Genomic DNA, 27,513 nt, shown 5'->3' with positions numbered 1-27,513 from the left:
AAGCTCTTCCCTTTCCACACAAACACGCATCAAACTACAAACCCATCAAAAAAAAAAAAAAAAAAAAAAAAAAAAAAACCATCAAAAGCAATGGCCGCCTGCAAATTTGCTGATATATTGCAAAGAAACAGGACCCCAAAGATCGCCATCATACTCATTTACACTTTCCTTGAATGGGCTCTAATTGCCCTCCTCCTCTCACATGGATTCTTCTCCCATCTCATCGCTAGGTTCACCCATTTCTTTGGCCTGAAGCCTCCCTGCGTTCTCTGCTCTCGGTCTTACAGTGATCTTGTTTGTGATGCTCATGCTGCAGATTCTTTCAATTTTGGTGCTTTGGAGCGTACCCAGAAAGGGAAATTGGAGGAGGAGGAAGGAGATGTTAATTTAGTCTGCGAAGAAATTGGTGTTGAAGAAATTGAAGAAGAAAGAAAGTTTTTTAATGAAGATTGTGATGAACCCTTGGAGCTGATTACTTTGATGGGAGGGGAGAAGAGAGTTTTGGGTGAAGCGGAAAGATGGGTTCCCGTTGAATTGATTGATTCTTCCACTTTGAACTCGAAAAGTGAAGAAAGGGACTTTGTTGCGGAGGCTCGTGATGAGAGTTTGAAAATGGCGGGCGATGCATCCTTGGAACTGATTGCTGCGGTGCAAGTGGAGAATGGGCTTTTGGGTGAGGGAGAGAGATGGGTTCCTGTTGAATTGATTGATTCTTCGACTTTGAACACGAAAAATGAAGAAAGGAACCTTGTTGTTGAAGATTGTGATAAAAGTTCGAAAATGGTAGGTGATGAATGCTTGGAATTTATTACTTTGATGAGAGAGGAGGGTAGGTTTTTTAGTGAAGAGGAAAGATGGGTTCCTGTTGAATTGATTGATTCTTCGAATTTGAGCACCGAAAAAAATGGTCAAATTGTGCATTATCAAGGAAATGGGAAGGAGAGAGACTATGTTGGGTATAAGCATGATGAGAATGAAGATATGGCTGTGGATATTGGAACAGTTGAAGAGGAAGAGAAGAGATTAGCCAAGTCTCAAGATTTTGGTGAAGTTCAAGGTAATTTTCTGTTTAATCTTCTCCTGATATCTTTGCTTATTTGTTAATTTTTCTGTTAAAATATTCTGAGTTATGTAATTGATTGATGTATATAGCTTCTGAAGAGGATAGTAGAGTGATGGATGCTGATCTTAACTGTGAAATATCAATAAGCAGTGAAATTGACGACAAAGAGAAGACTAATTTGGCTCATTTCAATGAATTAGCAGTTCCTCAGGCAGTTTGCATGAATGATCAAGGCCCTTCAAGCAACATTATCATAGTTGAAAAGGAACAAGGTACTATTAGCTCAATAATACTCATTAAATCAATTAAATCAGATTTCATGTCCTTTCTAGTTTCTTAATAGAGTTTATATACTTGAATTCACAGTAATTGAAGCTGAACCTATAAGACAGACTGTTCCAAGTAGTAATAACGGGCTTTTCATATGTACTGAACTCAATGAGTTTGAAGAGGAGAAAATGGCAGAGACACCTGCTTCAATTGAAAGTATTTCAAGTGAAACTAATGAAAACGAGGTATTAACCGTCGATAATCTGAAAGATGCATTAAAAGCAGAACGCAAGACTCTACGTGCATTATATGCAGAACTGGAAGAAGAGAGGAGTGCTTCAGCAATTTCTGCTGACGAAACCATGGCAATGATCACTAGGCTGCAAGAGGAAAAGGCAGCAATGAAGGTGGAAGTATTACACTGCCAAAGGATGATGGATGAACAGTCGGAATTTGATCAAGAAGCTTTGCAGCTTCTGAATGAACTCATGATGAAGAAGGAAAAGGAGAATCAAGAATTAGAAAAGGAATTGGAGTTTTATAAGAAGAAGGTATTGGAGAATGATAGTACCAAGCACTTGAGTACTCTTGATGAATCAGTAGATGATCTTGAGGAAGAGAGGCTCTCCATACTAGAACAACTCAAGGTATTGGAGAAAGAATTATTTTCGATGGATGATGACGATGAATTGAAATCTGCAGAACATCAAATTTATTCGAATAAGTATGATGTAAATGGTGATTTGGTCAATAGTTTTGAACATGATCAAAATACAAATGGAAAGCTTCATCACGAACCAAGGACCATGATTAAAGGAGGAAAAAGTCTCCTCCCTCTCTTTGATGCCACTATCGATACAGAGAGAGAAGATGGAGAATCAAATGGTTCTTCACAATCTAATTCTAAATTTGTAGTTGATGATGGGAAGAGACTTGCAATCGCTCAAGAGGTTGACAATGTATATCAGAGGCTACAAGCTCTAGAGGCAGATAGAGAATTTCTTAAGGATTGTATCAGATCGTTAAAGAAAGGGGATAAAGGGATGGATCTTCTTCAAGAAATATTGCAGCATCTTCGGGATCTCAGAAAAATCGAACTCAACATGAACCAAAGGTAACTTAGTGCCCTTGAAGCATGTTTTTATGTAGAAATAAGGATTATGTGCAAGCTTCAGTAGTACAGCTTAAATGTTGCACAAATTTTCAATTAAAAACTTTTCTAAATAATTCTGATTAATTACCATGACATCTCATTAGCAAAATTTGCATTCCATGTCATTTAAAACGCAAAATCTACTTCTGTATATACCCTGAATGCCTGCCCTTTGTATCTTAGCTTTATCAGTAGAAATATCAGCTGACCATATTCCCATTTGTTTTGCTAGATAGAAATTGCTTAAGTGGATATTGATTGGTGAGCTTATATCGAATGTGACACAAGATGACACAGATCATTCCAAGCTAGTGAGAAACTCAAAAAATGCTGAAATTTTGGTGTTAAATATACAAAATTGAGTCATGCCAGGATGAAAGGAAGCTCTTGATTCTTTTTATATACTGAAAGTAGGCAGACCAAAATGCGAGTCCGCAATCCATGGCCCTTCTGTTTTTGTGGGCCTTTTCTTTATTTTTTCTTCTTTATGAGACCCATATGATGTTATTAGTGTTGTTGATGGTAGAAATCATGACTTGCAGAGGGGCCAAGTATACAACCAGTTTTATAAAGAGGAAAAGGGAGTAGGATGTGTGGACTACCTTTTGTTCTTTTATTCAGTTTTTTCCCTCTCTCTCTCTTTTGTCTTTTTTTTCTGTTCTTTTTCTTTTTTCCCTAGAGTTGTATGACAATGACATTTCCATTTGCGTTTGATTAATTACACATATAATATGTTCATTATACTTGTTAGTTATTTGAAGTGTAACTACTTTGCTGCTTCTGATTTCTGTTGATATTTTATTCTGGTTATTGAGTTGAAAATGAACAAACTATTGTTTTTGTCCATTTCCTAGAACTAATTGCAAGTATATAGACTCAAAATATGAGAGATTTTCTAGTAATTCCTGTCCATTGGTCAGTTGATGCATAACTTGAGAACTAGTGCAATAATCCAAAAATCTTATTTCTGTTAAAAAGTCAAACCTGTGGACAATGACTATTGAATAATTTTCCAAAAAATTAACATAATCTTGACCTAGTTTGATGCCATCTAAATTTCTGTGACAGATTCATCATACACTCTGCAATGACTTTGATTTTTAATTTAGTAAACATGCATAAGATTCTAGTGAGCATCAGCGTGGTTAGCAGTTCCTTCTCGGGCATTTGCTTTCGGGCTGATTGGTAATTGGTAGAATCACAGTGGTGCCATTAATTTGATTAAAGTTTATTTTTCATTATTAGACTACTAATGTGCTTTTTCTTTCTATTTGATCAATTTAAACTATTCTCTCTTGAAGCACAATTGCAGTCTTTAAAAAACTTGTTTCTGCTGTGAAGAACAATTCCCATGAATTTTTTTGAGGAGAAAGATTATTGTTGAGCGTAGAGTCACGTCCATCGTCGCGTAAGCGATATCACTTGAGAGATGGCACTGGTTTTTGTTATCACAAAAACACAAGTCAACTTCCATATTCTTGTTTCTCAAAGGAAACTAAAATAAATAGTGAAATTCTTGTTTCTCAAAGGAAACTAGAATAGAAAGTGAAATATTTCATCAAAGTGAAATATACACTTTTCCTCTTATCAGTTCTAAGACTGAAATGTCAAGGGAACCTACAAGCAATGACAAACTCATAGTTAAGACAATACAGACACGAGATTTACGTGATTCGGCAAACTTGTCTACGTCCATGGGAGGGGGTTTTACTATGAAGAGAATACCAAACTATTACAAGTTCTCTCTTCCTCTCTCTTTCTTTTCCTCTCAAATTCTGATTTTTCCGCACACTTTCTCCTCTCAACCTCCCTTCTATTTATAGCCAAGAGAGAGAGGCAGCGGATAAGGAGCAAGGGCTAGTGACATAGGAGCATGGGCTAGTGTACATAGGAGCATGAGCATGGACTAGTGTACATAGGAGCATGTGCTAGTGTTCCCCCCATGTTCCCAGCATGGGTTTGTCCTCCCCCCACGTTGTCCTCCTCACAATTCTCCACCTCGTTCATCATTTGATAAACCTCAAATTTTGAAGGAACACCAGGAGAAATCTCACGAACATCATTAGAGAGATCCAGGCCAAAATCAGGCCAAACCAGCTGCGCCACTATACCGCGGCTGCCTACGTACCCTCTACCGGGATCAAGCTAACCGTAGTTTTGAAACTATACTCCAACATAGTCTCCATCACACCTCCATCACCGCACCGCAGGGCCATGCCCTCTTAGGCAAATCAACACGGGCTGATATGAAGCAAGTCCAAATAATGCTGGAACTTGTTACCTATCACCACTTTGGTTAACATGTCTGCGGGATTTCATTCGTGTGCACCTTCATGAGAGAAATATCACCTTCCTCTATGACATCCCGCACAAAATGATATCTGACGTCGATATGCTTGGTACGAGCATGGTGAACTTGATTCTTCGCAAAGTGAATTACACTTTAACTGTCGCACAAGTTCACGCTCTCCTGCTCAATCTCCAAATCGTCTAGAAGACCCCACAACCACAATGCTTCCTTCACTCCCTCCGTTATGATCATGTACTCAGCCTTTGTAGTAGAAAGTACAACTGTAGCCTGTAACATCGATCGCCAACTAACTGGAGCCCTATGTATCCTGAATACATAACCAGTAATAGATCGCCGTCTATCTAGATCTCCCGCATAATCTGAGTCCACAAACCCGTCGATCTGACATGTATCTCCACCAAAACACAGACCCGTATCCGCGGTACCTTTCAAGTACCTCAGAACCTATTTCACTGCTTCCCAGTACGTCTTTACCGGATTCGCCATGAATCTGCTGACAGCACTAACCGCCTGTGAAATATCAGGGCGTGTACACACCATTGCGTATATTAAGCTGCCAACTGCACTAGCGTAAGGGACACGCTCCATGTGTGTCTTATCTTTCGCTGTGGTGGGAGATTGTTTACCAGATAGCCTAAAATATGGAGCCAATGGAGTCACTACCGGCTTAGCACTTTGCATTCCGAACCTCGCGATCACCCGTTCAATGTAGCTCTTCTGAGTCAAGAACAATCGCCGATTCGATCGCTCTCTTCTAATCTTCATACCCAGTATTTTCCTTGCAGCGTCCATCTCCTTCATCTCGAACTCTTTGCTAAGTTGAGATTTTACCTTATCTATCTCCACCTTATTCTTCAATGCAATAAGCATGGCATTCACATATAAAAGGAGATAGATATAATCATCTCCACGAAGCTTCCGAATATAAACACAACAATCATAGTCACTTCGGAAAAACTCATGCTTCAATATGAAGGAGTCAAATCGCTTGTACCATTGCTGAGGAGATTGTTTCAGTCCATAGAGTGACTTTCTCAAGCGACATACATGATACTCCTTATCCTCAACCTTATAGCCCTCAGGTTGATGCATGTAGATCTCTTCATCCAAGTCTCCGTACAAGAAGGCCGTTTTAACATCGAGTTGTTCTAGCTCAAGATCACCATGAGCAACAATACTCAATAGCACCCGAATAGAAGTGTGTTTCACCACCGGAGAAAATATCTCATTGTAATCCACACCCTCTCTTTATGCAAACCCTTTAGCCACTAGACTCGCCTTGTACCTCGTACCACCGAGCTCTGAAGGATCTTTTTTTCTTTTATACAGTCACTTACAACCTATAGCTTTTTTTCCTACGGGCAATGGAATCACCTCCCATGTTTGGTTCTTCCGGAGAGATTCCATCTCCTCTTCCATCGCAGCCAACCAACTCTCACTATCTCTATCCCGAATAGCTTCTTTGAAGGAGACCGGCTCATCTTCCTCCATCGAGAGTGCGTACTCAACCAAATTAACCTGCTCATAGTGCTTCAGGGGTTGATCAGCCCCCAACTTCTGTACCTGCTTGTATGTTTACCTTGACCTAATGGAAGCTATGTGTATTCTCCTGCTGAACCTTCTCCTGCTCAAGTTCATCATCTACCTGACTTTCTACTTGAACACGACTAGAACCTGGTTAGTCTTTAGGTTCTATCTCAATAACCTAGGATTTAGAATTCCTAACAGTCTCAACATCATCATCCTTGGGCACCTTAGCAATCATGGACTTCTCATCAAAGATAACGTCCTTGCTGATCACGAACTTCGAATCTTCTGTACACCAAAGACGATAACCTTTTACACCCTTTGCATACCCCAAGAAAATTATCTTCTTGGCCCTCGCGTCAAGCTTTCCCTCGTTGACGTGATAGTAGGTGGTACACCCGAAAATTCAGAACCTCTCATAATCTGCATGCTCCCCTGATCACACCCGATAGGATGTATCACCATCCAATGTAGAATGTGGGGATCAATTCACAATATAGCAAGCTGTAGCAATTGACTCTGCCCACCATTCTTTGCCCAAACCAGCATATGTTCGCATACTCACTGCTTTCTCCCGCAGTGTTCGGTTCAGTCTTTTTACGATCCCATTTTGCTATGATGTAGATCTAACTGTCCAGTGTCTGGCAATCCCCTCCTGATCACAGAACTCCTTGAAGGTACTATCTGTATACTCTGTACCGTTGTCAGATCTTAATGTTTTTAATTTCTTTCTTGTCCTGTTCTCAACCATCACCTTCCACTTCTTAAATGTCTCAAATACCTCATTCTTATGCTTCAGAAAATAAATCCAAGCATACCTCGAATGATCATCTATGAATGAGACAAAATACCTGGAACCACCCTTGGAAGTTATCGAAGCCGGACCCTAAACATCCGTGTGCACATAATCTAGTATACCTCTGCTCTTGTGATTGCTTTTCAAGAACTGGACCCTGTGCACCTTTCCATACACACATTCATCGTAAAAATCCATACAAGGCTTCTTCAGATTCTTTAGTAAACCCTCTTTACCAAGTAGATCCAGACCCTTCTTTGACATGTGCCCAAGCCGCCTATGTCATAACCGTGTGTGCTCACATGGGTCTCCACCACTTTTATCAGTTCCAACCGCTGTATCTCCTGTCACCGTCGTACCCGAGAGAGTATATAGATTACCGTGACGAACACCCTTCATCACTGTTAGGGAACCTCGAACAACCTTCTTTACTTCGTTCTCTGTAATAATCTTACAGCTATCGGAGTCCAATGCACCCACTGAGATAAGATTCTTCCGCAAATCAGGAACGTGCTGTACGTCCGTTAGGGTTCTGACCACTCCATCATGTATCTTGATTTTTATATCACCGAGCCCCATCGTTTTACAAGCATGGTTGTTCCCCATCAATACGGTTCCACCATCAATGCTCCTGTAGGTAGTGAACCACTTTCTATTTGGATACATGTGGTAAGAGCAACCAGAATTAAGTATCCACTTTCCGAAAGTATCCTCGTCACCCGTGACGACATAGCATTCTTTATCGCTCCCTTCCTCTGAAGCATAGCTCACTTCTTCCTTATCTTCTCTCCTCTCAGTCTTGTTGTTGTTCTTCTTCCCACCTACTCTCTTGTTTAGACAGCCGACCTTGAAATGCCCAATTTTACCGCATTTGAAGCACGTTCTTCCCTTAAGAGGTCTCGATTTAGATCTAGACTTTCCTCTCTTACCTTTTCCTCGCTCATTGCTCCTTCCTCTAGCAAACAATCCCTGCACTTGTTCTTTGTTACCACCAGTAATCATGTCACTGGTTGCAATCTTCTGAAGGTCATCCGTTAGAAGCGTCGTTCTAGTCTCATCCATCGTCAAATTGTCTCCTACAATCATAAGTGTTTGCACCAGGTTATCACAAGACTTCGACAGAGATAGAAGTAGTAGAAGCGTCTGATCCTCGTCTTCTACAGTCACATCGATGTCCTTTAAATCCGATATTATCCTATCGAACTTGTTGATGTATTCCCGGATTGATGAGCCTTTCTCCATCTTGCAAGTGCACAATTTGAATTTTAAATAGATCCGGTTTGTTAGACTCTTCGTCATGAAGGTGCTCTCTAACTTTAACCACACGCCCGCAGCTGTTTCCTCTCCATCCACCAAGAAAGCCACATCCCTTTCAAGACATAGGATAATCGACGTTCGTGTTTCCAAATCTAGCTCTTCCCAATCCTCATCAGACATGTCCTTATGCTTCTTCTCTTTTCTCGCCAAAGCTTTGTGCAACTTTTGTGAAATCAACGAGTTTTTCATCTGCATCCTCCAATAGGAGAAATCATTCTTCCCATTGAACTTTTCGATCTCGTACTTTCCAACTTTAACTGTTTTACTTATTGACACCATTCTCCGCTTGTATAAATAAATCTGCTTCTCTCAGGAATTCCAACAAATATCTTGTGTCAACCACCACCTTAGATCAGTAGCTCAACCACCGCCAATCTGAATAAGGGCTCTGATACCAATTGTTGGGCGCAGAGTCACACGCTCACACCGCGGAAGCGATATCACCTGAGAGAGAGACCTGGCTTTTGTTGTCACAAAAGTATAAGTCAACCTCTATATTCTTGTTTCTCAAAAAAAACTAGAATAAATAGTGAAATTCTTGTTTCTCAAAGGAAAATAGAATAGAAAGTAAAATATTTCATCAAAATAAAATATACACTCTTCCTCTCATCAGTTCTAAGACTGAAATGTCGAGGGAACCTACAAGCAATGACAAACTCACAGTTAAGACAATACAGACACGAGATTTACGTGGTTCGGCAAACTTGCCTACATCCACGGGAGGGGGTTTTACTATGAGGAGAATACCAAACTATTACAAGTTCTCTCTTCCTCTCTCTTTCTTTTCCTCTCAAATTCTGATTTTTCCCCACACTTTCTCCTCTCAACCTCCCTTCTATTTATAGCCAAGAGAGAATTATATTTTATGAAAATCATCAAATGTGCAAGGATTCAGTCAGGACAGGCTTTAGGGCAATAAAAGAGAGTTTCTGAAGTGATCTGATTTTTAGTGCTCAAGGCCATAGTTTTGGTTAGCATGTTGGTCCTCAGATTTTGATTCTATTCAATTAACTTACTGGGTTTATGATTCATTGTAAACTTAGCTTAATTAGTAGAGGTAAAAGAAAGCTCCATGCTGTTTCATTACATTGGATAATGAAAATACCCCATGTCAGGTTCTTGTCCTGGATACACCACTTTTTGTCCCACCCTTTGTCCCAATATGCATGTTTTGGAGATGATTTTGGTTTATCAGAGCAGAGATACCGGGACTTTGTTATTAGAAATGTCTACTGCTCTGTAGTCCTCGACCCGAGTGGCAGATTCTTACGACCTGGTATGTCTTATCTTTTGTTGGGCTGCAAATTACCAGGAAAGGAAATGGATTAAGCTAATCTACTTGGATGCGAATTGATTCAAAGGGGTAAATTCTGCTTGAGCCATGCGCCGAATAATATTTAACCATATATTCTCTAAATATTTTTTCTAATGTTGAAGTAAATTCCATCTAATGCATTTTGCTAGATCAAATCCTCACCCGAAGTGAATGGATGTGAGGCACTCCTAACATCCTCTTTGTATACTTTGGATGTTCTCGTCCATATCACATCATATATAACTAAGATCAGTTGGGCATTTCCTAGTAACCACTCTCTCATGCAAGCAATAGACTATGTATCAGGAAAGCTCACTTTTATTAGGGACTTAATTATGTCACTTTGGTTAGGGTCCATACAACAAGAACAACAATGAAAACAACAACAACAACAGCTTCCAGACATTTTTGATACGGTTCACGCGGATCCTTTCTCATGGGAATAGAACAAGCTATGGCAAAAATCTTCTGAGCATGATAATATTTTTTCTTGAATCCAAAATGTTAGGCATTTCCCCCCTTTTTGGAACTTGGCTCACACAATTATTGGTTATTGGTCATTCACACCACACCTAATCTCTGAGCATTGATCCTGCTCTTGTTTATACAATTGACATAATTGTGACGGAATTATTTCAGCATTTGTTAATGCAGTTGGAGTCTGCGGCAACAAAACAGAAAAATGTCCTCAGATTAAATTTAAGGCGTGAAAGGTATTTAAAGACTAGATATATGGAAAAATAAGTACCCTAACTTTGGCACATTTGATTGCTCTCCATCTGTTTGATGCTGAGGCTGGCAAAGTTCGAGGTTAACCGGACCGTGTGATTCTTCAGTGATGCTGAAGCCACAGGGGATAACTGTTCCCCTGTTAACTGTACCGTTTTGTCCCCTTGATCCGTAAACCTATAATCGATATTTCTGGCTTAGTATATGATATCAACAATTTCTCATTTTATCGTGGATTGGAACAGCATGATCTCTGAATTTATCTTAAAATAAGATCTTCAGTTTTTTTGATATTAGAACGTTTGTGCTTATAGTTCTGTACCTTCTGTTGGAGTTCCATGTTTTCTTGTCGCATAAGGTCTACCTTCTTGTAGAGTTCCATATTTTCTTGGTGAATGAGGTAACCCTGCAACAAAAGTATGAAGTTTAGATCTTCAATTACATCAGATGTAACTTCAAAATAAATTAAATGTAACATGCTATGCACCTTTCTATTCAGTTCTTGGATTTCATTGGTCAATAGTTGTTCCTGCAATGGTAAGGATACATATTTAAACATAAAAGAAAAAAAAAGTTGATATGAATTGTGGTTGAATGTGACCAAGAGTTTCTTTGTACCTTTTGTGCTCTGACTCCATGCAGACTCGTCTCTAGTTGGTTCTCTAGATTTAGGAGATCTTTAACACTTAAGCCAGAAAGCTCCTCTCCCATCAATTTCCTACATAATAGGTCCTAAAAGTTGAATGTTCTATGCATACTAATATAATGTTTTCTTACTGGACGTTAATTATAATCCTGTTATTCTTCTTGATGCGATATCATGTTCCATTCTTCTTTGATTCAAATGGAGAGAAGGCAAAGGCTCTTATCTTTGGTTTCTATTTATTTGCCATAAGTGCATGATACAATATTAAAACAGGTAATTCTGTTAGAGAAAAAAAATGTTTCATCAGAAAGGTAATGAAATCATTAATAACATGTGCAAAAATGTGATTTGTTTGATGTACCTGTCTGAAGACAAGTTGTCTTGTATTAGTTGTGACTCTACTAGGGTTACCCTTTAGTGTGTATATTTACTTGTCGTGGATAAATTTATTGCTCTGTAGGAGTTTCTCTTGTGGGTATTGTTGAACATACATTTTTATCTGCATGCATCGAATCTTTCTCATCCTTTTGGCTTCTCCTAAAATGGAGAGATTAAATCATTTCGAAGAAACAAGTTCAGTCTCAAATAGCAAGACGCTTTCCTTTTCCTTTTTGCGTATTGATGATCATGGGTCATGCTGTTGTTGATATGGTGGAAAAAAAACTTAACTATGGTATTCTTTTTCAAATGCAAAAGATGTTATTGCTAGATTACAACGTCTTTTATTTTTCCAGAATGGGGTCCTTGTTATTTGTCAAAGATATTATGTTGCTGAAGTTTAGAAACTTTCTGTTTTCATATATTTTATCAGTAATTGATTTGTTCACTTTAAGGTATCATTTCCTATCTGTATAAAGACTCTTACATTAGTCTTTCTGTCTTGTTTTACATTGAATAATATCTTATATGCAATCTACTATAAATTAACACCAATGGCTATAGCAGGTAATTGCTGTTATACGCATAAAAATGGTACCTGTGATTTTCTTGCAAGCTATGTAATTGCTGCCTCAAGCTCGCTGCCTCCTTCTGCCAAAACTGGTAAGAAAAGTAGAGTTTAAGATCGGCATCATCTTTGTTAAGAACATTCTGGAAAAAGGGTCTCTGATTAGGCTTTGGAATAGTACTAGGAAATTCATGTTTCACAATGCTAGATACACAACCATATCGAAAATTTTAAACCACAGGTTATGGTCTTGAAATGTATACAAAGAGAACTCTGCATTTAGTACTCCTCATGGGCTATGGTCTGTAGAAAAACCTCAAAGCTTAAATATGACTCGTATGGAAAGGCAGAATATTTTACCATAAACGTTTTTATAGAGAAAACTTTCATGAACTTACAATGCAGAAAATAACATGAACTATTGAAATTGTTGCTGAAGCTATTAATGGTTTGGATAAGGTGTCTAATCCGCCCTTGTAAATAGGAGAATGGGAAAGGGTAATATATAAAATATATAAAGTACATAAGGGCAAAATTTTCCAAATCATGTCCTGATCAAAGCACGTGACAACTCACCCTAATCGTCGTCAGGCATGGTAGTTTAGTTTAGAAAGTGGGAAAATTGTCTCCAACCCCCTTGACACAAGAAATCATGTTTCCTAGTCCTCCCCTTTGAAAAAAAATGTACTCCCACCCCTGACCCAAAGAGTTACACACGGCCACCCCTTTGTGTCCCCATATGAATTTCTAAACTATCAACGTCTTAAACCTCTTTGTTCTCTCTTTTTCTTTCATTCTTCTATGAACTTATTCCACCTTTAATCACCACCTCCCAGTAGTAGGCAGCAGGAGGCGACAAAGAGGTAGTGACAAGGCAGAGGGCGGGGAGGTAGTGGGCGTTGACGAAGGAGAGGTCGATAGGAAGGCAGGATAGGTGGTGCTCGAGGAAAGAAGAGAAAGAGGATCATTATTTTGCATTTTCTTATTAACTTTTTACGTTTTCTTGTTACCTTTTACATTTCATGTTATATTTTATAACCTTATTCGTTTTTTACCTTTCTGGGTATATTGACACTATTGCTTGGCATTTTTTTATCTTTGTTCTTTTCTTGTTACTATTCATTGGTTAAGGATACTGTTTTTGGGTCAAAAAGTTCACAATTTATTGATATATTTGAAAGATTGCAATTGTTCACTTTTTGACTCATAAATTAAAATTGCAAGTTTTGATTCTAGGAAAGTGTGCCCAAAGAGACTAGATTCTTGGCTCTGTTGACCACGAGGACATCAATGTTGTTGAAGTTGTTCTTTGTCATTGAATTTGGAGTTAAAGTGAGCCGTTTTGCGAAACTCAACTCGCTAGGGAGGGCTTGCCTCTTTGACAAGCTAAAGAAACGAGCTTTTGAGGCAAGATGAGAGGATGCCAACACGAGATTGAAAACCAAGTGCTTAGAGGTTAAGAATTGTTGGATCACAAGAGTTTGGCAAGTAGCGTGGGGCTAACCCATCACCAGCAATCGTGGCGTGAGGCTATCCTACCCCCCGGGGGGGCAGAACCTGAATGTGAGCTGAACCAAGGAGATGAGAGAGTAAAATATTAGTGAAAGGAGGGCTATTTATAGGTTGAAATTTGTGCTCCACGCAGGGTTTGGCAACATGGGATTAGCTGAGCATTTAACGTGATTGTTTTCGTCGAAAATTGGTTTCATTGATAATTCCATTAAACTTCGATTGTTTACAGAGAATTACAATGAAAAATAAGAAAATTATAATTCTCGAGAAAATAACACAGAAATCGTTTATCGACTCCTGTTTTGTGGGACTTTGCCTGTGCCGGGAGTGCGTTGGCTCGTGGACCACCGATTCACAGATTCTGATTGAATCGTGAAGGTTTTGGGAATTCTTCCTTCATTTATCGAAGTAAGAATTTAAAACGAATATCTTATCGATGTAAGATGTTCACTCTTCTAAAGATCAAGTCAGAGCTTAGATCTCTAGGAATCGCCAAAAGCTTCTTGAGGATATTTGTGAAGAAGCAAGACTCTCTCTCTTGCTCTAATTCACCAAAAGCTCAAGTCTCTATGCTCCAATCTGCTCTCCCTGTGCTTGGCTCCCTGTCTAGGGAGGTATTTATAGGGGTAGGAGTGCACAACAGTGGAAACGGGGATGAAATAACTGACCACATGACATCTCTTTGGTCGCGCTAGTCAACACTGCCGCGGCTATTGGTGCGTCAGTGTGGACTGCCGCGGCCTCTCTTTGGTCGCGCTAGTCAACACTGCCGCGGCTATTGGTGCGTCAGTGTGGACTGCCGCGGCCAAAGGAGCGGTTATAACCACGTCACATCGTGCTTGAAACTGTTCTCCCACGATTTTTAACCATTTTTTTCGTGGTTTAACTGCTTGTCCACGTCAGCATACGTTCTTTTTCTGATATGCCGCCACGTGAGCTTTGAGAATCATCGTATAACTGTCTTTTTTAACCGCCGTGGCAGCTCCCTGTAATAGCCGCGCCACTATGTACTGGCGCGCCATAGGCGCGTCACCATAGGCTGTCGCGCCTTAGCCGCGCCACCATATTCTGTCGCGCCTTAGCCGCATCACCATGTTCTGCCGCGCCTAAGGCGCGTCACCCTGGACTGCCTGTTGGTGTGTATATTGTTCTTCCATATTGTTTCGCTTCATTTGAATGATCCCCTCTGACTAAGAAAATAGCGTTTATCGTCTTCTCTTTGTCTTGAGCAGTATTTGGATGTCCGTAAGCATTTTTTGACACCTACAGTGATGTGATTAGCAATACACTTTACAACTCAAAATATGTGAAGTGCTCAAAATGGTGTTAGGCGCAACAACTTTATCAACCTCGCATGGTCATGCGGGGTAACAAAAGTCAGCAGATTTTGGATTGTTCTAAGTCACGCAAGGTTGCATCCATGCGCATTGTACTTCTGAATCTTTAGCATTTAATATAGGGATTTAGTGATCTAACATCTGATGGAGGTCACCATCATTGATCTGTCATCCTTATGAACCTCACACGGGGTTGAGACACACGAGGCTAAGCTCACGTGGAGTTAAGCTCACACCCATATCGTGCCTTTTTAAGTTGATCTCAGACTGTTTGACTTAGGATTTTGGGATAACCTATTCTTTAGACAATTTTATGTTAAGTTGATTTCAGCATGTTTGACTTAGGATTTTAGGATCGCTTATCATTTAGCCAAGTTTGTGGACTTTTTTGATTTTGTTGAGTCCTTTAGTCATGTCAAATGACCAAAATGCCCTTAGTGGGTCCTATACTTGTCTTTAGATGATCTTGTTGAATGGTTCATATTTTTTGACCGTCTACCGGTAATTGTCATGATTCTTGTTAAATTTGTTCAAATCTTGTTACCTTTCTTTCTTTTAAATTTGTTCATGATTCTTATTACATTTATTTATTTAATTTTATTGATACCTTTATTCATATTCATTACTTTTCATGATTTAATGTATTTCGTTACTTTTTATTATTTAATGATATCCTTATTTGTTTTTATTTTATTTTATTAATACCTTTATTTTTTGTTACCTTTATTCATATTCGTTACTTTTTATTATTTAATGCATTTTGTTACTTTTCATTATTTAATGATATCCTTATTTGTTTTATGTTATTTTTTATCAAAATTTTCTCTTCTATTTCCTCAACCACCACCTCCTTCCGTCTCATCACTAGATTTTCACTTGTTGTCTGTCACCGCCCGTCATTCTTGACTGTCACCTCTCTTCATCTCTGCCTTTTGTCAGACCCTATCACATCGACTCCAATGGGGCCAGAGGGAGGCAGCGGTGAAGGGAGGTTGTAGGAGGCAGAGGGTAGGCTTGTCCAAACGGGTCGTCCCCGTCTGGCCCAGAGTTTTGGGTCCGGACCAGGCAAAACGCCTAGCCGCGGACCAGACGCCTAGGGTACCCCGGTCTAGGCCCAGGTCCAAACCAAATCGGCCGGCTCGAATTATTTATTTATTTATTTATTTTATTTTATTGCAAAAAATTATTAAAAATTTAGATTAATCTTATTATATTTATAAAAGTGTGTATTAGTATATACTACATATTAGTATATAGCTATATTTTATATATACATATATCATATGTAAGTATACAATATATACTTATAAGTTATAGCTTGAGAGAGAGAGAGAATCACATAAGTATATATTACTTACTTATAAATATATATTATATAGTTATATATGTATTTGTTAGATGCTTATAATATGCTTATTAAAGTATAGTTATATACTTATATGATATACTTACATGTCCTAGATGCAATATACTTATATATACTCATACTTATGTACTATATACTTAGAGAGAGAATCACATAAATATATATTACTTATAAATATGTATTATATAGTTATATATGTATTTGTTAGATTCTTATAATATGTGTATTAAAGCATAGTTATATACTTTACTTGTATGATATACTTACATGTACTAGATGCAATATACTTATATCTAATCATACTTATGTACTTATATAAAATATACTTATACAACTATAAGTCTATAATATACACATATAAGTATACTTATAACTACATCATATATACTTATATCTTAGTATCTATACCATGGTAAGAATATACATAAAAGTATACAATATAATATACTTGTATACTTACAAGTATATAAATATAGTTGTACATATGTATAGTTTCGTACTTAAAAATATACAACTATATACACTTAGAACTAAGAGGCTAGCTTCACCAATACAACCCGGATTCGTGTCTGAAGCTCGGTCAGCCCGGTTTGTCTGGGCTTTTCCTGGGCCCGGTCTAGGTCTTGGCCGAAGCCCAAACGGACACTCCTAGCAGAGGGGAAGGTGAGGAGATAGGAGGTGGTAATTACGAATGGAATATGTTCATGAGCTCATGGGAGCAATCAAAGAGAAAAGAGAGAATGAAGAGGAAAAAGACAATAGTTTAGGAGTTTTTAGAAAAATGCATATGAATTTTCATGTTTTGAGTGGAAGCATGAAAATAAAATTCTTGGGGGACGAAGCATGTTATGTCCAAAGACTGCAAGCTCATTGGCACTAAGAAAGCTCCTTTACCCACTAAGTTCAACACGTTATTTGGTTCAAACCACCTGCAAAAATGACTAGCCACTATTGCAGCTGATTCCCATGACCTACCTACAAATCATCCTTATTTTGTAAGTTCTAAATGTTAGGAAAACAAATAGACTATCACAAATATCCCATCTCAGATATGCGAGGTCCTCGTCGCAGTATGATAGTGGTCCATTCTAGGATCACTACTAGGTGATGTAGATTCTTGATAGCCCCTACAGTTTTGGAGGTTGTTCCCACTATGCTCAAATGATGTAGCACTTGTTCCCCCAATCACTTATTTCCCTCTTTCGGCTGGCTGGCTTTGATATTATTTGTGATGTCCTGGTCCCAAAAGACCGTCGATATGGAAACTCTAAGATCCATTGAGTGCAACACATTGTTTGGCTTAAACCACGGTAAAAAATGACTAGCCATTGTTGTACTTATTTCCGTGACCCACCTTATACGCTCATCTAGACTTTCTCCAGTTCCCAACTTGGGAAAATAAGTGGGCTATCATGAATAATGTTTTGTAAAATCCGAAGGATGGAGACAATTTTCCCTTAAAAATTCATAGTTCTTCTTCTAATAAAAAAGCTTAATGGTTATTTTGCTCAAAAACCACAAAGTTCATTTTAGTTTTGTGAAATTTAAAAGGTAGTTCTATAAGTTTCCCGTCCGTCATTGCTATTTTAGTGGGCCTTTTAAGTTGGACGGCACAAATAGAACAACCTCTTAGAAAGTCTACCCTTTCACAAGGTTCAGGCGACTGGATGCAACCTATCCATCCAAATTTACCATTCTGAGAATTTAGCATTGGCTTTTTATATCTTTCTTTCAGAAATCAATGTTTAAAATGCATGACTACCTTTACAAATTACATTTTATTATGCATGTGTTTAGGCATGAATTATGAGTATGGAATAGTATAAACATAGGCTAAAAATTTTGAAGAAAATGTATGTGTTTGGAATTTTAATCTTCTTTCTGGTGACAGTGCAGGGTTGCTGGGCAAGGGATCAAAGGTGGAAAATAATTAAAGCAAATCTACAGTAGGTAAATCATTAGCCTTTTCCTAAGAATTAGTAGTTTTATTTTACTAAATACCAGGCTAATATGTGCACATACTTGAATGGAACCTAAGCATTAATTGATAGAAAAGTTTGAAATAAGACACTTCATCATTTATGGTTATTCCAAATAATTGGTAGGCATGTGTATTTAAAAAGTTTTGAACTGGAGGAATTTATGCTACATCATAAAAGCAGGAGCTAACACATCTCCACGATGAATTACCCCGAATTCAAATTTGTATAATGTGTGTGTGTGTTTGGGTTGGGGGGGGGGGGGGGGGGGTGGTGGTTGAGTGGAGCACTTAATACTGGTCCCTGCACTATTAGTGCAAAACTACTAGTCAGAATGATGATAAATCTACTTTCTACATTTAAGAAAAATCTGATCCAACCAAATTTGAACATTATGTTCAGATGAGAATTGGATATTTCGTCTGTTAACCACTTGGTCTAGAATTTCATGTAGAAGGATTTGACTATTCATTTGTCATTGTAATGCCATCCTTGGGCATATTCATTGTATTTGAATTGCATATGAGATGTCCTACTTCCTGATTTTGAAAGAGATCAAATATTTATTGATATATGAGGGAAACCTACCTAGATGAAGCTGATTGTTGAGTTCAAAGGCACATGAGGTTGCACTTCAGATATGCTTGCAGGAGATATTCATTATGACTTTGTGAGCGAATTGACAATAAATTTAGCACTCAAGGATATTGATATTATCCAGTATCTTTTAACATACCCTTGATGGTTTCTTCATTTCAAGTTCTAGAATCAATAGTCCTTCTAACCATGCACAGATTTCTCTGCTCTTTGGTAATTCTGCGGTTGATGAGAATAACCAGGGAAAGCTTCAATCTACTGGCAGTAACTCCTTTTTGCACATTAGTAACCATCTGTACATAATTTGATGCAGGTTCAGTTATGAAAATCAACTGCAGAAAGCTATCGACCCATATCCTCTCTGAACTTAACTTGTGTCATACCCTTGATGGTTCTGCATTTCAGATTCTTTATAGTTGCTTGTCCAACTCAGAGCTCTCAAATCTTCCTGCACTGAACTCAGTATGACTACAACATAAAAAATTCTCATCAACTAGCACGAACTCTCAATCAGCTGTATATAATTTGATGATGGTGCAATTTATACGGAAATCTGGTGAAATCCATAATTTGACATGTGAAGTTATAGACCTATGTCCTCTCTGAGACCATGTACTAAACATGTTAAATCCTCATATCGTCCTTTTTGGAATATTGTTTCATAGACACCTCTCTGTGCTGCTAGTTCTGAGCTTAGAGAAATTGCTATCAAGGAAGACACAGGCTTACATGCTTATGCTGTTTCATTTTGTGTTTTCTTTGAATGATTCCAGAAAGGAAAACCTTCATTTGATAGTCTTCGCAGCTGTTGAAAATTGCACTTGCAGCACAGAGTTGTTTCCAGCTTTAGCATTTACATTTGTAATCTCTTCGAAGTGCTAAGCTTGCGCTAGCGATTTGACTAGTATGCTGATTTCTCTTACGTTTAGGGATAACTCTTCCAGTGTTGTGCTTATTGCCTTGTTATTACCCTACCCACAATCTTCTAAAACAGACTATAGGATCAAACATCAATTGTGTCCTTCGTAGAGCTGCGTTGGAGACCCCACAACATCTATTTCTTGAATGTCGCTTTAACCTCTCAGTTTGGGCCTACTTCAAAATGAAATTCAATCTCACATCCTAGCCAATTTCAAAAGGAGCTTGCAGTTCTTGCCGTTTGAACACAGTTCCCACTAATAGAAGAAATGATTGGGATAATACAGGCATTGCAAGTTGTTGGTTCCTTCGGAAAGATTGTAACGGGGGTGTTTTCAACTCAAAGAGGCAGACATAAGAAGATATCCCGAGGAGTGCTTCGCGTTTAGTGGAGTTATAGCTTGATCAACTGCATGCCGCTACATCGTAGTAGATGACCTTACACAAATTTCTATGTTGTTTTCATCCATCCCTACCTTCTTATTTATATATCTCTGTAAACATTAGTTTTCTTTATTATCGATAAATTAAGGCTTAGGCCTTTCCCCAAAGAGTGAGTGAGTGTGTATAGCAATATAGAGGAACTTGGTAATAAGCACAAGTTTTTGTGCTTGGTTGTGATGTGGCACTTTCTCCTCCGCTTATTCAAATGAGGAACCACATTCACATGGGTTGTGGAGTGGATGGGAATGGACATACCAAGTTCCTATATTTTTCATATATATATATATATATATATATATATATATATATGTATATATAGTATAAAAGTAGCTTGGTACCAAGCATAAATTTTTTTCTATATATATATATATAAGTATGGCTTGGTACCAAGCCATAATTTTTTTCTTAGTAGTGAGGTGACATATTCTCCTCCACTCATTCAAATAGGGGATTATATTCACATAGGTTGGAGAGATTGCATGGGATAAATGTCACCATATTGAAATGAGTGGATGAGAATGAGACACCTTATTACCAGCACGGAGAAATTTGTGGCTTAGGGTACCAAGACATACTATTTTCTCATATATATATATTATATATATATATATATATATATAATAATATATATATATATATATATATATAATATAGACTAAATACATTTTAAAAGAGCATTTAATACATTTTTGTTGATGTACTAGTGATCACACAGTTAATTGTATCCGTGGTTGGATGGGGTTGTTGAGTATTGATGAGACGCCGCTTTCTTCTCCGACTTTATATCCAGTTCTTGAGTTAAGTGGCTGAAGCCTGTACAAGTAGAAACTCGTGAGAGGACGGGGCTTAGTTCCCCCATAGTTCCTCCGACGATCAAGTTAGTTGGTGATTTTGAATTAGGAAAAATAAAGAACTGTGAGAATTCTTGTATGTGCAGTATGCTTGCTTAAAGATCAGATTAAGATTCAAATCAAGATCCTGTTTTTGATCAAATCCAATCCCCCTGCAAAGATAGAATAGTACATTCATTTATACCAAGGGTATAAGAGTAAATCAGTCACTTTGGCCGAGCACAGGATGGCGGTGGTAAAGTGTGGGATGGCGATTGAGTCAGCACCTACTTTACAGGTACCGGCTGGCAACTGGATGAGCGATCAGCTCAGCATTAAATAGGAAGTGATTGGTGGCATGGTGATGTCTATATGGTCTGATGAGTCATGAAGGCTATCGGGGCCAGAGGCATGATGCGCCTATCATACAAATGCGATGCAGACACGTTGCCAGTAGGATAGGCTCGAGGCAGAAGTTATCCTTTAACTTCTCCAAGAAGTAACGAATTTCGAGTCGTCCTCACGAGACATTCAGCAAATGGTCGAGTGAGCTCATGGTGGGTCGTTTCGACAAAAGGAGGCGACAAGTGCCGACTTTCGTTTCGACATGAGGGAATTTCAACTCGACAAGTCGGCTGAGTTGTCGTCTCTACTGGTTTCTGATCACCAACTTGATTGGGACATAGCATGCAGTACATCTGTCTGTTGCTTAATAATGAGTTGCTTTTTGGCAAATGGGAACACCATAACAATTTTAAAGATAAGATAATGAAAAGAGATATATAAAACATAGATAATGAGACTAATATTATGTAGAATAACATGTCTTCTTGTATTAGGAAAGTGGTTAAAGATATACTAGAAGAATCTAAAGGTTGTAGATTAGACGGTAAGGAGAGTTTGTGGTGGAATGAGGGTGTGCAAAAGGTTATTGGAGAGAAGAAAACTTTATATAAAGAGTAGTAAAAGTGTAAGAGTAGAAAAACTTAGAAAAATATAAATTAGTAAGGAAGTAGAAAGAGTGATTAGTGAGAATAAATACAAAGGTTATGAAATTTTTTATAAGAAGTTAGAATCTAAGGAGGGAGAGAAAGATATATATAAGCTTGCTAAGATTAGAGAAAGGAAGAGTAGAGATTTTGGGTAATATTAGGTGTATTAAAAGTGAGGATCATAGAGTTCTAGTGACCAACAGGAAAATAAAAAAGAGGTGGATGGGTTACTTTTATCAATTGTTTACTAGTAATCAAATAAGTGAGCAAAATAGAGATTTTGACCATATAGTGAATGATAAGAACTGTAGATATTATCGTAAAATTAGGATTAGCGAGGTTAAAGATGCTCTAAAGAAAATAAAAAATGGACGAGCCATAGGACTGAACGATATCCCTGTTGAAGTTTAAAAAAATCTTGGAGATATAAGCTTAGGATAGTTAACTAAATTATTTAATAAGATTATCGAGATGAAAAGAATGACGGATTAGTGGAGGATTAGTATTTTGATACTGATATATAAGAATAAATGGTCAAATTATCGAGGTATAAAACTCATGAGTCATACTATAAAACTTTGGGAGGGTAATTGAGCAAAGACTAAGAAAAGAGATATGTATATCTAAAATCAATTTGGTTTTATACCTTGGAGGTCAACTATGGAACCTATACATATTTTGAGACGTTAATTAAGAGATATAGAGAGAAGAGAAAGAATCTACATATGATTTTTATCGATCTAGAAAAAGCCTATGATAGAGTACCTAAGGAGGTAATGTGGTGGGTGTTAGAAAAAAAATATGTATCTAGTATATATATTAATGTGATTAAAGATATATATGATAAAGTAACAACTAGAGTAAAAACTAATGAATGAGAGACTAAATCATTTCCTATTACCATAGGTTTACACTAAGGGTCAGCTTTAAATCCTTATCTTTTTTTATTAGTTATGGACCAACTTACTAAGCACATTCAGGATAAAATTCTATGGTGTATATTATTTGCTGATGATATAGTATTAGTTGATGAAACTAGAAGAGGTATTATTTCTAAAGTAGAAAGATGGAGACAAGCTCTTGAGTCTAAAGATTTTAGAATTAGTAGAACAAAAACAGAATATATGAAATGTATTTTTAGTAAAAGTAAGAAAGAAAGAGAGCCTATGGTACATATTGATGGTCAAAAAATATCTAAAACTAATCATTTTCGCTATTTAGATCATTAGGCATGATAGTGAGATAAATGATGATGTTGTGTATTGAATTAAATCGGGATGGTTAAAATGGAGGAGTGCTTCGGGAGTCTTATGTGATCGTAGAATACCAATGAAAACTAAAGAAAAAAATTTATAGGACAGTTATAAGACCAACTATGTTTTATGGGTCAGAATATTGGGTAATTAAAAAAATAATATGTTTAAAAAATGAGTATAGCAGAAATAAGAATGTTACGATGGTCTTATTGGTATCCATTAAAAGAAGGATAAGAAATGAGTGCATCTATAGTAAATTAGAGGTTGTGCCTATTGAGTATAATATAAGAGATAATAGATTAAGATGGTTTGATCATGTACAAAGGAGACCTCTTAGTGCACCGATTAGGAAAATGATAATATTAGAGTTAATAGGGCTAGGAGATTTAGAGGTTGACCTAGAATGACTTGGTCAGAAGCAATTAAGAATGATATGATTAAGACTAACGTAACGGAGAAAATGACCCGTAACAGAATGGAATGGAAAAATAAGATTCATGTAGTCGACCCCAAACATTTGGGATAAAGGCTTGGTTGTTGTTATTGTGTGTGTGTATATATAGACACACACACCCCTATTTGTCCCAAGCCAAGACAGAGGAGGAAATGGTCTTTTCCCATCCCATACTGAGTGTCTCAGTGAAAGTTTTTAAAAGCGAGACTCCAATTTTGAAATCAACTGTGAAAACATTTTTCTCTCAAGCTCTTTACTATCCCTTCCCCACACAATGCTTTATTTATAACAACCCTATAGCTAGCAAGATTTCTTTGCCCAAGCCAATTTATATTTGATTCTAGCTGCCCGTTCAAAGCTAAGCTTGCAAGAGTATTGCTTAACCAGTATCCTCACTAAAAATAAAAATTATACAATGAAAAAGGAGAGAAAAACTAATTATTTGCATAAAGCAAATTATTGGATATCTCGGTTCCTATTAATGCTACTTGAAGGACATCTAATCATATGAGATTTATGTCCGTTAAGAGTCTTCGTGAACTTTCAACAGAGAAAAATCTTCCTTTCCGCAATTGCATTTTAAAGAATGTAAACACGAACTTCAACATGTTTGATTCATTCAGGACATGCTTGATAATGCCTATAAGATTGCAGCTGATTCATCATATTACATTTTTGCAGACAGTAGAGGATACTGTGCTAGAAAAGATAACTAGCAAGAGAAAGGAGAGTTTGTGTTGGAAACTGTTGACCCTTTGAGTTATTTAGGCCACAATCTTTAGAGTGCTTTTTTTAGTAAATGGATGCTGAGAGTAAATTTCAAGACTAAGATGGTTTCTTTAGTTTCTCTTTAGGCATCATTTCTCCCGCTACCTCACAAAATTGGGCTGCTATAGAATGAAAAGATTTCTAGGCATGCATGTGTTTGTACAAGAGAGATTAGATTATTAATCATAGTAGAAATGCTTTAATTTATTTAGCTACTGTGTTATCATTCACTACAAAAAAAAGTTATAAATTATGATACATTTTTTTGTATTTACGCAACACATTTTTATGTCGCACAAATAGAGCGCGACACATATCAAAAGTGTGGTTAGAATATGTGTGGAGAGCGTTTTTCTATACATGTGAGAATGCGTCACAAAACTTACGACACATATATATGTCGAGAGTGATGACACATAGTTATATCTAGACCATAAAAATATAAAGAGTATCATCATTCAACACTATTACTTCCCAGAAGGTTAACTATTCTAGAATTACTCTCATCAAAGCACACTTAACTATGGAGTTTTTTTGGCTTATACACTATCATAAATCTGTAATCATCATCATAATTAAAATCTAAGATTTATTATTTAAGCATATTAATAAATCTTCTCAGAATCTATGTTGGGTTATTAGCCTTTTATAATTATATTTAATTGTATATTTAATGACACAAATATGTGCCTTGATTTGCTATACTTTTTACTTGTGTCATTATTGTTTAATCCTTTATAAATAAAATGATACTTTTATATGTGTTATAAAATAAGTGTGGATACATACATTTTTTATTGTAGTGATCAACTCTTCAAAAAATTATTCACTCGTCTGCTGTTTCATTGATAAGAAATTAGTCAGCATATGATTTTTATTGTTTTCTTGTGGCCTTAGAGTACTATCATGTGTCTTCAATTTCTATGCCCCAGTTATTGGCTTAATATTCAGCATATCAAGCACCCCAAAGACATGTTCTATCTCTAATAACAATTATCTTATAGATGTTTGTTATTGCAGCTTCTTCATCTTATGATTTACCAATTACATACATCCTATGTTCCCCAACTTGCATCGCATCAACCTTTGGATGCTCTGTCACCCTACTGTAAGTATTGGAAAAGTCCTTTTCCTTCAGAATTCTATTACTTGCTAAAGACTCTTGCGACATTGGGTAATACCCTTGCCAAAAAGTCTTGAAGGCCGAATATCATTTCGTGTCATATGAGACTAGAAATATTACTCCCCATTCTTTTTCCCCATACTCTTGAAGGCCTTTTTGTTCCCTTTTTGGTTCCAAGACAACTTTCAATTTTTCCTCTAAGGGCATGTTTGGAAACTTTGGATTATAATTTCCAGATGATTATAATCTAAGTGGATTATGATCCAGAATTTGTGGTAAATTTAGTGGATTATAATCTATTTTTAATAGTAGGGTGTTTTGTAAGTTGGTGGATTATAATCTATCATTATTGTCAAAATGGCCAAAAAGGACAACTCTAAATTTAAGCACAATTGGTTGGACTGAGATTGGGGATTTGAATATTGTGAAATGATGTGGGTAATATACGCCTTTTACACGGTCAAATCTTGTGGCCCATCTTATTTTTTGGTAAATCATAAGCTAAAATAAGTCACTTGCCAAGCATCTCAAATGTGGCTTATAATCCACTTTTGTGCCTTATAAGCCACTTGACGACTTGCCAAGCATCCTCTTAGTAATGTTATTGCAGCCCATTGGATTTTTCACCTGAACTTTCTTAGGAGGCAGCATATAAATTCCCGGACTGTATTTTCCTTGTAGAAAACTAATATGTTCCTTTTGTAACATATTTGTATGCATGTTACCATACTCTTTTCCTCTCCAATTTTTTTTCGTCCTTCACCCAAAAGAAATATAAAGAGGGGAAAAAGAAAATAAAATTAAACAAAACAAGAATATGCACACACTATGTCCACCAACACAGATTGAAGACGAGCAAAGAAAGTCGTAATATACATAATACATACAACTTAGCTGATACTCCATGAAGATGCGATTATTTGTGTGACATAAGTTGTATATGTACTCGTATTATATCTACTAATTTTTCAAGATAATTTATTTGTTCAGCATGCTTGCAATTGCCAACGTTAAGATGCCTGATCAGTGTTGAATATGTATATTTTTCTTTAAATATGTAAACATACCTTAACCTCTGAATTCACATTTAGCAGTTGCTGGTGCTCCTCTTTTGTCTTGTCATAGCGCTCAATTACTGACTTCATGCTGATATAGTAAGGAATTTTTTATGTCAGACATTCTGTAAGATAATGCATGGAAAATCAATTATGGCATATACTTATGATGATGATAATTAACAAAACCAAGTGGTCTACAGTTCTAAGACATCCTAGTCATGAAAGTATTTTCCATGTTATTTTTTTTCTGTTTTTTCTTTAAGTTTTCTAACATGGTTATATATATATGAAACAGATACTGCTCGACGATGAGATATCTATACAACATCAAATATCACTTACACGAGAACTGTTGACCTATTTGCTGCCGAAAGGAGTGGACTGAGGCTACAGAATCGTATAAACAAGCGAATTAAACTAAGTGATTTGCTTGCAAAGTTTTGGAGAGTTGTTTAATTCATCATTCTTTGCTCTCTGGAGCCACAGAGCTCGGGGTGGTGGTGGTTTTGTACGTGCTGGTGTTGCTACTTTGTATCTCGGTGACAAAGAATTTGTGTATTGATTATCTTATGATCCATGTATTGACATGTTTTGTAAGGTCTGGTCTCCTTTTCTCTCTCTTGAATGAAACAGAATGTGCATGCTCCATTTCCATGTGCGAAGAGGAAAATGCAGCATGCCTGGGGACTTCTCTCATCTTAATGGAGGACATTATCTTCAATGGATTTCTGATATCTCAGTGTCCATCTTCCATTTTGCCAATGTCAGTGTGAATAGATAGAGATAACTTGGACTTTGAAGTCCTC

At 37.2% G+C, this 27,513-nt stretch overlaps 2 protein-coding genes across 15 annotated transcripts in view; one reads left to right on the top strand and one right to left on the bottom strand.

Moving 5' to 3' along the window:
• LOC109848922 (myosin-binding protein 3-like) lies at positions 1-27,513 on the top strand. Of its 11 annotated transcripts, none has more exons than XR_002248951.1 (7): positions 1-1,057; positions 1,153-1,335; positions 1,430-2,447; positions 12,073-12,168; positions 18,180-18,238; positions 25,547-25,634; positions 27,003-27,513. XR_002248951.1 is itself a non-coding variant. In XM_020418647.1 (5 exons), exons 1-5 carry the CDS (start codon positions 203-205, stop codon positions 2,742-2,744), a joined length of 1,992 nt encoding a protein of 663 aa, XP_020274236.1. In that variant the 5' UTR covers positions 73-202; the 3' UTR covers positions 2,745-3,195. The 11 variants fall into 11 exon arrangements, 3 of the variants coding, with proteins under 3 accessions (XP_020274234.1, XP_020274235.1, XP_020274236.1); XR_002248946.1 differs by having other exon boundaries at positions 12,070-12,168; positions 18,185-18,238; XR_002248944.1 differs by having other exon boundaries at positions 12,070-12,168.
• Positions 10,062-27,513, bottom strand: part of LOC109848924 (MADS-box transcription factor 23-like) — a 44,113-nt gene continuing 26,661 nt past the window's right edge. For 2 of the 4 annotated variants that reach the window (XM_020418650.1, XM_020418649.1), the window contains exons 3-9: positions 26,717-26,795; positions 12,104-12,216; positions 11,100-11,199; positions 10,969-11,010; positions 10,804-10,887; positions 10,501-10,658; positions 10,062-10,413 (exon numbers count right to left, since the gene is read on the bottom strand). In XM_020418650.1, the coding sequence (XP_020274239.1) occupies positions 10,398-10,413; positions 10,501-10,658; positions 10,804-10,887; positions 10,969-11,010; positions 11,100-11,199; positions 12,104-12,216; positions 26,717-26,795 (592 nt within the window). In that variant the 3' untranslated portion in view covers positions 10,062-10,397. The remainder of the gene's footprint in view (positions 10,414-10,500; positions 10,659-10,803; positions 10,888-10,968; positions 11,011-11,099; positions 11,200-12,103; positions 12,217-26,716; positions 26,796-27,513) is intronic. The other 2 variants (XM_020418651.1, XM_020418652.1) reach the window with 2 other exon arrangements.

This window comes from Asparagus officinalis, chromosome 7, assembly GCF_001876935.1.
Source record: "Asparagus officinalis chromosome 7, Aspof.V1, whole genome shotgun sequence".
NCBI classification, from domain to species: Eukaryota; Viridiplantae; Streptophyta; class Magnoliopsida; order Asparagales; family Asparagaceae; genus Asparagus; species Asparagus officinalis.
Note: the sequence above shows the minus strand (reverse complement) of the source record. Positions and strands in the feature narration are given on the sequence as shown.